At 35.3% G+C, this 12,949-nt stretch overlaps 1 protein-coding gene across 1 annotated transcript in view; it reads right to left on the reverse strand.

Moving 5' to 3' along the window:
- The window catches only part of CTNNA3 (catenin (cadherin-associated protein), alpha 3), a 1,348,181-nt gene that overhangs the window by 347,250 nt on the left and 987,982 nt on the right, over positions 1-12,949 (reverse strand). The window contains exon 12 of the mRNA XM_005876777.2: positions 4,264-4,464. Coding sequence (XP_005876839.1) covers positions 4,264-4,464 — 201 coding nt within the window. The remainder of the gene's footprint in view (positions 1-4,263; positions 4,465-12,949) is intronic.

Raw genomic sequence — 12,949 nt, forward strand, 5'->3', positions numbered from 1 at the left:
TCTAGTATGTGAACCACTCATTTTCAACCTCTGCTGGACTGTAGAGAGCAAAGACTGCTAGAATTACCGTAAAGCCTGCGTGGCTTATCCTATAGCCATTTAAGGTTACAGAATAGAGATGCAACAGAAAGTGATATGCTTTCCTCAGGCTATAAATTCAGAATATTTGTATGACAAAAATAATAAGTGAAAGAGAATTGATTGGAATTATTGACTATTACAGTTTTAAAAATTATTTTTTAAATGAAATTCATCTTAAAGTTCTATTATCTGTTGTTTAAACTGGTTGCAGGAAAATTTTACAACAACATTTTAAAAAAATGTGTTGGCTCTAAATTCTTTTCAACAGTCTCATTTGCCTTTAAAAAAAAAATTCAATGATATGACTCTTCTCTACCTAATAGGAAGAGGATTCTGGGTATATACTTTCCAGATGGGCCTAAATGAGCACTTGATGAATGACCTTTTATTTGCCACTACTACCAGCTGCCAATGGTGGATGCAACCAGGATGTCTTGGTCAGGTTCATTTATGTGCGTGTTCTGTTTTGGTCCACAAGCCTGGCTGACATTGAAACCAGCCGGGGTTTGAAGGTTTGCAACAGATGCTTTTGTGCCTACTAATTTCTGAATTTGATAGTCTATAAATCACTCACAAAAAATACTATGTGAGTCCACTATTGGTTTAGGTTTTTCTCCAACCTAATGAGACAAAACCTGAAATTGATGTTAAGAATATAGCTTCTAACCCTAGCTGGTTTGGCTCAGTGGATAGAGCATCAGCCTGTAGACTGAAGGGTCATGAGTTCGAATCTGGCAAGGGCACATGCCTGGGTTGCGGGCTTGATCCCCAGGAGGAGATGTGTAGGAGGCAGCCAATCAATAATCCTCTCTCATCATTGATGTTTCTGTCTCTCTTTCCCTCTCCCTTCCTCTCTGAAATCAATGAATATATATATTTAAAAAGAAGTTGGTTTTAGCCCAGAATACAGTTTCTGGGGGAAGGAAAAAATGCAGCATCTAAGCCTTCATGCTGCAATCAAGAAGGTTTGTTATTTAACAAAAAAGTCAATATATTATCTCTCTCCTATCAGGAATTCCTAACAGGTGGAAGAGCTTAGTATCAGCAAAGAATGAGGTGGAATAGAGAATTTCACATGGAGTTTACAATATTATGCTTCTGTCTGAATGAAATGCAGCATTCCAGATGTTGCCTACATTTCACTTAAAACAAACTGCTATGATTTATGAACAATAAAAATTCCTGAAATGTAACACGGCAACTCTGCTTCCTAATGCTGAGAAAACTCTTAGAAGATTATCACATTTTGAAAACGTGCTAATGAGCCACAAAGTCTGATTAAAATCTAAGGTGCAATATTCCAAAAATATTCCTGGTGGTTTAGATAAGTAAGGCTCAGTTTTCACCATTGATGACAGTACTTTCAGACAAATTTTGCAAAGATAAGGAGGTCTCAGTAGTTAAGCCAGTTCACAATAGCTCCTTATTAAGTTATTTTCAGGGAGCAGGGTAAGACAAAACATTAAGACCTGAAAATTGGATAAGAGAATAAGAAAAATAGTCCACACATACAGACCATTCAGTTGCTAAAATGTGAATGGCTAAGGCTTCAAAACATAAAAGATGAAATTTTAATTACTTAATTTAATGCCTATTTATAAATAATAAGTCCAAGTGTTAAGCAGGTTTGAACAAAGATGAACATCTTCTGTTACTTAATTGTGGAGAATAGAATAGTTGTAATCATGTTTTCTAGACAATATCTCTATGGGAGAGAAAAACGCTCACCTATTGCGGCTTTGTTTAAGATCAAACTGATCTAATTAGCATTTTCATCTACTTTATTGCTCAGAATTCCCTTTAGTGAGGTGTGCTTTTGATAAATTTCAAGGAAAGCTTTTTGGAGAACAGTTGAATTCAGACATATAAAACAAAATAGAAGTTTTCTTCAAAGATAAGCCAAAAATCATCTGAAAACTAAAATAAAAACTGCAAAGTCATAAAAGTTACATTTCTATATTAACAATAAGATGTGACTTACACAAATTAACCCAGGATTATTTTATATTTATGATATTCCTGAAATAGGACAAAATCTACCAGGGAAATTTTAATTGAAGTTACATGCAAGTAATCAGAGGGAACAATACTTCTCTCTCTTCTGATTGAATGATAATGTGGCCATATTGGTTAGTTATTTTGTAAGGTCATTTTAAACCATAGCGATATTGACAAGCTTGTAATTAAATGTATAAATAATTTTCTGATTTCAGATCATAAGAATTGAAGAGAGTGTTCTCACAGCACACTTCACATTCTGGACACTTTAGGATTTTGTTTCCACTTCTTTGCATGTGGCAGATATAGACTCAATCCTATGGAGAATAAAACTATACACTTGGTACCTCCTACAGACATTGTGACTGTAAGAGTGTGTTCACAAGATGTTACTAATAAGATTACAAACTGTGACAGAGGCAAGATATAGGTAAAATCCTGGTAGACCTTCCTGACTCAACTCCCTGCAAGAAATTTTCACTTGGCTGAAAAGAGAACCCCTGATACAACCATTTTTTTTTTAACATATAATTTCATTCTCAGAAGGGAGAAAAATCAGGTAATTCTATACTTGATTTTGACCAACAAGAAAGAATCAGTTAAATTTAGTTTACAGAAGCGATGCTGAACTTCCATTACACAATCATCTCTTTAAGCAAGTAAATACCTCATTGCTAAAGCAACTACCATGTGCTGTATTTGCAACACCAGTGCCTTGTGTGGAGTTGGTATAGATATATAACATGAAGTGTTTCAGATGCATATCCTTCATCTTTCCTTAGCATATCTTTAGTGTTTTATTATTTTATAAATATTTTTAAAAGATAATCAGAAAATTATGTGCCAAGAATCATCAATAATTTTCTGCATCAACATGCAAGGAAAAGACTAACACTAATCAGTTCTCTACAAACCTTGCTAAGCTTACCTGGTGGTAAACCTCTTCAGAACTAATCCCAAAGAAGGTTATTAAACTCTTGATATGTTTCTCCTAGCTCATTCATTTCAAGGTGCGTCTTCCTCCCAGCCCCCACCCCCTCCAAAATTACCCATCCTCATCCCTCCCATCCCTTTTACTACACAATGTACATAGTTTTCAAATGTAATATGCCCTTTGCATGTCATAAAGAACAATTCTCTAAGTAGGACTGATGATCTATATTTATAAAAGCCTAAGCGACCGAACAACTGAACGACCAAATGACTGGTCGACTGGTCACTATGACGTGCACTGACCACCAGGGGGAAGACACTCAATGCAGGAGCTGCCCCCTGGTGGTAAGTGCACTCCCACAGTCAACCTACTGTGGCCAGCCAACCTCCCGTGGCCCCTCCCCCTGGCTGGCCAACCTCCCGCGGCCCCGATGGCCCCAATTGCCTGCCAGGGACCCCACCCATCCATGAATTCGTGCACCAGGCCTCTAGTTTAAGTATGAAATCTCAAATGTTATAGGAATCATGGGTACAACATTACCCTAGAGTTAAGAGGTAATTAATAAGAAAAATTCAACATGGAGACTTTACCAATCAGGAGGAGTTTTCACAGGAGAAATTTCTGCCATGATGACTTACAAAAATAGTTAATTGCCTTCATTCCAATTATATCCTTCTGAATCTATATTACTTCAAATGCTTCTGTAAGCTTCTTGGAGAAATGTTAATCGTGGTGCTAAAGCTAAGAATGCCATTTTGCTGAGTGATTCAAAAAAATGAGTGCTGCAACCCAAACAAAATCCTGATTCCATTTTTTTTTAACTAATCAAAGAAGATTATGTGAAAGAAAAAAGTGAAGATAGAGAGCATTTCTCTGGAAGCCTAGGACAAGCTTGCTCTGTTTGAGTAATGTAAACAAAAACCCGGGGTACCAATGTGCAGCCAAGAGGGTTTGAGAACGATTATAAACATATCACATCTGGCTTAAATATATCTCCTAACAGCTCTGGCATTAACAAACATTCATAAGTGGTTATGGCCTGCTCCTTTCCCCAGTAAATATATTTACTTCTCCGAAATAATTTTCAAATCATAAAACCACAGGATGCAAGCGCCTATGAGATAGTAGAGCAATCTATTTCAAAGCAACCAACACAGGCTGAGGCTTCTATTCATGGGTATGAATAATTGGTAACTGCATAGATTCAAATATCAGGACCAGTACAGCTAATCATGGTGGCTGGGACTTACCAGTACTTGTAAGGAAGTTAACGTTTCTCATCACACCTTCAGTGTAAGCGCCTGGCTCGTAACTGTCCATTTCACCTGTGACAATGTGAGCCACTCTTGCTGCCCGTCCTCTGATAGCACCGGCAGCTCGGTCTAAATTATCAGCATCCTGGTCTCTCAGGGCTATGATACATTTGTTGACATCTTCTAAGATGTGGCTCTCTGTAAGGAAACAGATCAAAATAATTTTGTCAGTATTTTTTTATCACACAAATCTAGCATATTATAATTTAAGTTAACTTCTGACTTCAGATGTGATGCGTGTTGGGAATGGAGGACAGGGACAATAGGGAAGGAAAAATACAGACATAATTTTGCTCCTATCTCTTTAAGAGCAAAATTTGCAAAATACAGAATTTTACATTTTTATCAACAATCTTTATAGATTATATATTGTTTTATATTCTAGTTCCAATAGATTAGATTTTAGATTTGACTGCTTTGTAGGTGGAAACTGAGTTTCTAGATTAAAAAAAATAAAATGTATAATAATAGAATATTTAATCCTGATTAAAAGCAACATTATAGAGGTTATAAAACTCTTTAAAAATTTCAGTTGTCCTAAATATATAGCAAAATAAAACTATGGAGTTCTATTCAACTCATCTTCATTGATGTACAATGAAATTTAACATAATTACAGAAATCTTAAAATTAATAAATAACAAACATATGAAATACATAATTTTTAAATTGTAAAGCAGCAACCTCTCTAAGTCTATGAAAACACTTAGATAAATAGGGGGCTTTGTAAAGATTGACTTGAGGCAAGCGAATCCCTGAGAAAGTTGCCCACTCTGAAGAGTGTCCCCCGACCTCCACTGCTCCTTCCCTCTTTGCATGATTAGGGCATGAAGACAGCAGACTTCTGAGGATAGTACTGTTTTCTTTGTCTATGAAATGATTAATACTCCCAATAAAACTAATGAGAGAAGCTGAGCAAATATGGGGAATATCATCAAGCCTGGGCAATATTTCTAAGAAATTAAAAGAATATTACAAGAATTAGTGTTTGGCTCTTAGCATTTTCAAATGAATCCCCACTCAAAATCCTTAAGGACTCTATTACTTAAAAACATACTAGAAAACAACTACAACAAAAAGGCCTTACTAATTTCAGACCGTAGTGTTAACTTCCCCCTTTCCCCCAGAGGACAGGCATTCACAAAGCTATTTCTTTGCGGTGTCACACCTTTCTTGTCATGGGTAGAGCATAAAATCCAAAAGACCAAATAATATGGTCCCTGGTGACTTTCTGAGACCTGATGACTATCATTCCTCTCTAGGCCTCTTATGCTTCAGTCATATTTATTTTATGATTCCCAAGTCCACCATGTTCTTACAAGCCTCTGTTCCTGTGGGCATATTAGAGTCTTGACCTAGATAGACTGTTCTTTTTCTTTCCTGGATCCAATATCTGTGTGTGTGTGTGTGTGGTGGGGGGTAGGGGGGCGGTTCCAAACTCCAACAAGCAATTTCGGTGTCCACCTGGGTGACCTAGAATTCAACTCAATCCTGACACTCTCTACCAGAGATGGCATCCGCTTCCACAAGACTTCTCCTGCACCCTTCACTTCAGACACCAGTCCCAAGCCGTTTGTTACCTATACTTCTGACTGCCTAGCAACAAGTCAGAGATTCCCATCACTCCTTCTTTGGGTTTGATTAACTTGTTAAAGCATCTCACAGAACTCAGAGAAACATTTTACTTATTAGATTTAACTTTTATAGCTCAGGAACAGTCAGATGGAAGATGCACAGGCCAAAGTATAAGGAGAGAGTATGGAGTTTCCATGCCCTCTCCAGGCTCACCACTTTCCCCACATCTCCACGTGCTCCACAACACAGAAGCTCTCTGAATGCAGTCCCCGCCCCCCTCCATGGAGGCTTTACTACATAGATAGGATCCATTCAATCTCCAGCCCCCTCCTCTCCACCTCTCCATGGTTGGTTCCTCAGGCAATAGGCCCCATCTTCAGTCCACTGTTATCTCATTAACATAAGGAAAGAAACCTCAAGGCTTTCAGCACTTAGCAAAGTCCAAGGATTTTACAAGTTCTGTATCCGAAATGGGGTGAATACTAAATATATGTTTTCTATTATAAATCATAATATCACAACTGTGAATCCCCTTTGGTCTGATTCATCAACTTCTACTATTCTTTCAAAATACGAGTCAAATGTTCCTTCCTCAGAAAATTCATGCTGACCGACAACAAGACAAATTTTGTCCCATGTTGTTTGGGATTCCCGTGAAGCAGTCTATATGTTTCCATTAGGTCTTTTGTCCATGTTTTAATGATGTACTCGTGAAAATATCTCTCTGTACACTATGGAATATATGGGAGCATAGGTATTTTATCTTGTTACTTGGAGTAGTCTATCTAGTCTCTAATACAATACATGGCACCTGTTAAACCAAAGAATATTTGTTGAATGAATGAATTCCTCTAATAAGACACATCTGAGAACAGTAAATTATTTTGTCTACATCCTAAATCATGTGTTATGTACATAAGTGGACATATTTCTGTGACCTTAAATAGTCAACTTGACCCATATCAAGGACAGCCAGGTCATTTGCTTGAAAAAGATTAAACATTGAAAACCATTGTTATAAATTCACTCTAATTTTAACCTACTCAGCAGCATTCAGTTATGAATGTATCATAAAGGCATACAATAAATCCAGGCAGGATCCCTTCTCAACAGAAAGTGCCTGGGTATCATTACCATCATATTTCCCCTGGAACTGAAGTACAAGTTTAAATGTGGGAGGCATAGCAATCATGAGCTTTTTAAAAGTCCACAGATGTGCACTTTAATGACACATTAAGAAGCTGTTATTTCCCATGTACGTTGGTAAGTTGTGTTTTTTAATAAGTACAACATAGGTTAACCATAAATTAAGGTGCTTAATTTTAGGTTGCAGAGTTATTTTTTGCTCAATCCTAAAAAATTGAAAAGATATTTAGGGAAAAATTCACAATGCTCATTTTTGAAGATTAATTGTCTTATAAACTATGTAATTTCTATTTAATTAAAGGTGAAATCATATCTGTCACAAACTATTCTTTATCTGGTGAATTTTACACCAGAAAGGGTATACAAAGAATATTCAATAACAATAAATTGATTGTTTCCCTCTTCTATAGAGAAAATTATATACAAGCTCAGCAATTTATTTTATTGTTTGAAGCAGAGAATAAAAACATAACAAGGGTTGTTTTTGTTCTTTTTTTATTGGTCTTATAGAAGTGTGTGTGGTTATTGCTTCAGACTGAGCAACACAATCAGCAGCCATAGTGTTAATTAATCATGTGGAAGCATTCTATAGGCAAGGTGAGATACAGAAATAAAAGCCCTACAGGAACATACACAATATGAAAAAATAGTACATGAAATGAGTGGCAAGCAGCATATAACCAGACTTTATCATAAGCAGATATATTGAGAATGTTGGAGATGATGACTAACTGATCTTTTGAATTACTAACAATAAATATAGCACAAAGGTATTAGGAAAGTTTGCAAAGTTTCCATTATTGTGACACTTTCCCATTACCCTGAATGTTTCAAAAAATGCCAAGAACAATTATTTGCACAAAATTCTAAATAATAGAGTGCCAGAAAAAGAAAATAAAAATGTTGGGCACCTCCCACGTATGCACAATAATTAAACAGTGAACTAATTTCCTAAAAACAAGTATTTCTTTGCTACTCATATTTCAGGTGAATTTAGGTAGCTAAAAAGTCCTTCATGATAGCTTGAGTTTTTATGCCCGGTTATATAACCTTACACCGCTAAGGGGAAAAAAAAATAAAACACCGAATATCTTGTATAAAACTCCTTACTGGTGTATCTCTAAAGACTTTGCTGATGGACTAGGATAACTTATTAGACAGATGTAGCAAAAATTATTAGAAGCTCTACAATCCAATTTATTTTTTTCTCAACAGTAGATGCACTTGGACTCAACAATTACATCATTTTTAAAATGAGATTTAAAACAAAGAAAATGTTATTATAGAATAAGCACATTTAGAATATTACATGCTTTGAAGAACGATTGAAGACTTGTCTTTATTAATAGTTTCAGAGTGTGAGTTAACATTTGATTTGGGGTGAGTGGTGGGATGTCCTGGTGTTACTGAAAATCCTAAAGTGCATTATTTTAAGAGCAAAGAATTGCTAACTACTAGCAATCTCTATCAATCACTTTATAGCTATTCTGAAATGCAAAGGGTTATTTTTTTATGTTGAAAATAGTAATAAGTAGGGAGATATATTGATTTTGAATAAAAGATATTTCATTTGTTGCAAACTTCTCTGAGTAACTCCAACTTTGGTCACTGTAGCAAGTATTAACACAATGAGATTTGAAATGCCTTAAGTTTTTTTTTTCTCTGATTCTTTTCTTAATTTTTTAGTTTTCCACAATTAGAGCTAGAATTAGTCTCAGGAAAAGTAGAAAAGAAATAAAATCCAGCCAAAGCAGAAACTTTTTTTTCTAAAGGTACTGAGTTATAAGCCAAAAGAGGCTGAGTTTCTTAAATTGGCAAGATTAAAGGTTAGCTACCGATTGTATATGAGTTCAGAGAGTTAAGATAATTGATTAAATTTTTCAGTTGAAGTTGACATATATTATGTTAACTTCAGGTATACAACATAGTGATTAGACATTTATATACCTTACAAAGTGATCACCCTGATAAGTCTAGTACTCATCTGATACCATACATAGGTATTACAATATTAATGACTATATTCCCTATGCTGTACTTTTGAAGCATAGTAACCTCCATCTTGGGTAAAAACTGCGTTTAAAATTTTAACCCTGCTATTCTGGCTTCTGGAAACATTTGCTTTTGTAAATAATAGGGAAAATAAGACTACTCCCCATTCCAGAGAGGCCATAAACCATGCCCCAGACAGAGTTGTCAGTGCTGGCGCCAGGCCAGGCCTTGAGATATGGTCTCACGGCCCTGTCCAAGCAAACAGGGCTTTTTCTCAGAAGGTCCGGTAGTCTCATTCCAAATTTGGAAAACAAAGAGCTGAAAAACATATAAATTGAAAAGACTTCCACCATATTGGGCCCCAGAATTTGAGAAGCAAGAGTTCCTCTGGGCCCACTAGTGCTAGCGAAAATGAACAGGACTCCAAATAAATTTGGCTTATTGATTAAGGCCTCTTCTGATTTACAATATAACACTTTACATCCTCATTACTGTTTTTTATGAGTGGCAACTAGTATATCTTAATCATTTGCTCTTTCTCACCCATTGCCCAGTCCCCTTCATCTGGCAAACACACAGTTAAGCTAATTTAATTATAACAAAATAAATTTCTATTTTTGCACTGCTGGATCTATAAGTGCAAATTTAAATATTTTTTTAAAATATTATTGATTTTTAGAGTCAGAGAGACATTGATTTGTTGTTCTACATATTTGTACATTCATTGGTTGATTCTTGTATGTACCCTGACCAGGGATCAAAACGCAACCTTGGTGTATCAGGTCAATTACAATACTCAGCCAGGGCTATGGCTATAAATTTAAAAGTCATTAATAGGCAACTACACTAATGTTCAGTAAATGAAAACAAACATATATAATTTTCCTTTCTCTTTTACCAAAAAACAAACAAACATTAAACAAAAAAGCAAATGGAGTACACCACTATATGTTAATTTTGTGTATCTACTTAAAGGTGGTCAAAATTTATTTGCCAATAATTGATCGTGATGATTGGTCTCCAAATTAACTGATAGCCTACTACATAAAAATCTCAGCAAGTGCTATTTTGAGAATAAGAGCATGTAGATAGCTAATGTAAAACGTTGCTAATATTCACCACCCCTTTTTGACATCGTTAAAACTTTTCCTGTTTCATCTTCTGAACCTAAGTAAGATTATGTGTTAGAAAATGTAAATGATATCAAAGATAAATAAAACAAAATATCTGTCTTCAAAGGGTTTACAAGCTGTTAAACAGAAAGAATTATTTCTTTCATTGTCTTTTAGTCTTCCAAAAATACAATAGTCAAAATTATCATTATTTGATCATTTTAATGAAGTTTTATTAACCTTTATTCCAAAAGTTTGTCCAGTTTCTCTGCACTATAAGCTTTTTATTCTTCATTGGACTTTAACTCAAACTCTCCTGATCTATTTATGATAATGATCCAAAGAAAAATAAAGTTCAAGATTTCTATTCTCTAACTAGTTCTTTTCCAACCCATACTTATAGGAACTCTATAGTATTTATGCAGACACAAATCTATAGAAATAAAAACCACAAAAATACAGTAACTGAATCCTTCATATTTCTTTTAGTATGTCTTACATAAGCTCTAATCACAGTTTCTTCTGTGAAGTAGTTAAGAAATTTATCAAAAGCTCAGAAATAGACCAAAAGGTATGAATGCTTATCTTTTGCACATGCTGTTGGGCAGACATTGTGAATCAACCCTACCTGGCAGATATCTAATTCTCCAGGATTATGAACCTTTATCCCACTTGCTATTTACTGCTGGTTAGAATATTTTACAATTCTGTAGGAGTAGATGCTCATTTGTTCTTAAAACTGATAGCCTGTAAATGAGTCTTGTCACATAGAAATGCAAATGAATTTTTATATGGTAGAGATGGAATGATTTTTATAGAAAAGATCATTCCAAAGGTTACATTTTTATTGTTCTGTAGGACATTTATCAGTTTTGCTTCTAAATTAGAAATTTTATTTAACCGTTCTTTCTTTATCCAGTTCTTCTTAACAAAGCATTATTATCTTGGTGGCTATTAACAATGAATTTTGACACATGCTCACCTTAAATTTCCAAAAGTCTTGCTTTCACCTTGGAAAATTATTCTTTGACTGTGTGCTTTGATTTAGAAGCTATTAATATTCCAAGTATTTTATTCCTACCCACGTGAAAAAGTGTAAAGCAAAAATTGCATGTGGACTCATAGACCTACATGTAAAAGGCAAAACTATAAAGCTCCTAGGAAATATTTTAGATAACCTTGAATTTGAAAGTGATTTTCTAAATACAACACTGAAAGTATAAGTGATGGAAAAAAAATGAAAACTAGGACTTCATAAAAAACAAAGACCAAAACAAATAAACAGAAAAACAAACAAAAAAGACTTCTGCTCAAGAGAATGAAAAGACAAGCAACAGACCTGGAAAAAAATATTTCCAAAACATACCTAATAAAGGGCTGGTATCCAAAATATACAAAAAAAATATTAAAACTCAATAGTAAGAAAATAATAACTCAGTTAATATAAGCAAAAGATCTGAGCAGAAACATCACAAAGAAGATATACAGATGATAAGTGATTTTTAGTTTAAAAAGATATCTTGTAGGCTTAAAAATTTTCTAACGTTTATAAAGTTGTGCAAAAAATCTATATAATTATACTAGTGGCCTGGTGCATGAATTTGTGCACATTGAAAGAAAATTAATTAGAGGAAATATTCTAATATTGCTATTTGCCCTTTTTCTATAGAGTATCAACCAAATTCACAATCAACAATGACAGATCTAAACACACATGTGCAATTGGCACCAGCGAGAGTTTTATATGTATTGTGCATGTGTGAGTCAACTTAGCCTTTATATATATATATAAAATAAACTTGTTTAATTAGACCTGTTTTCTGATTTAGCTAAACTTTTTCCAACCCAGTGAAGCACCCCAACTTCTCTTTCAGGTAATTGTCAGCAACACAACAATAAGTATCAACACAAAGCAGATTATTATTGTAGATCATACAGGGAGAACCAAGGGTAAAATATTTAACTGCAGCAGTGTTTGATATATTCTGCGCAGTGAGAAAACCTGAAGTCATTTTCAAAGGTCCACCATTTCTTACTTCTTTTCAGTTGGGTCAAGTTTCTAAGCTTTCTAAATCTCCATTTTCTGGCTAATGAGAAGAGGAAGATTCCACTGAGTCTCCTATCTACCTACTCCAGGATTTCTGTGAGGATCAAATGAGATGAGGCACGAGAAAAAATGTTTCCACCTGGCTATAAAGCAAGTCATGTTCCTAGGCTGAAGAAACTGCAAGGAGACTAGTCGCTAGGGAGAGGAAGCCGGGTGTTGCTACGTGACATCATTACCAGGCACCCACAGATACCATTTCTGGGCTGGGCTGGGCTGTGAGCGCATTTTGCGCCATGGTGACTAGACAGCGACAGCAGCGTTGGCTGTGATTTGGTGGGCTGTTGCTCCGGGGTGGTTGCGGGGCCTGTGTCCCACTTCAGGGAAGCCAAGTGTTGCTTTGTGGGCGCCAGGTCCATGGTGCCATTTCTCTGTAAATGGCCAGTGAGAATCACGGCAGCTTCTGAGTTGAGCTTCTGCCCCCTGGTGGTCAGTGTGTGTCATAGTGACTGGTCAGACAGACACTTAGCATATTAGCCTGGTATATATATAGATAACAAAATGCATTAAAAGTTTCAACACTAATTTTAATTGGGCATGAGTTATCATCTACGCAGTTAGAAAGTTAGTTTTAATTATAGAAAGCTTTCAAGAACAGTGCTCTAGTAAAGTTAATATTTTGAAAATAAATGGAGCCATCATAGCCAAAGGAAACCTAAAGCATTCTAGAGATGTCACTGGAGAGATGGTCATA

Source organism: Myotis brandtii, unplaced genomic scaffold (genome assembly GCF_000412655.1).
Source record: "Myotis brandtii unplaced genomic scaffold, ASM41265v1 scaffold499, whole genome shotgun sequence".
Taxonomy (NCBI): Eukaryota; Metazoa; Chordata; class Mammalia; order Chiroptera; family Vespertilionidae; genus Myotis; species Myotis brandtii.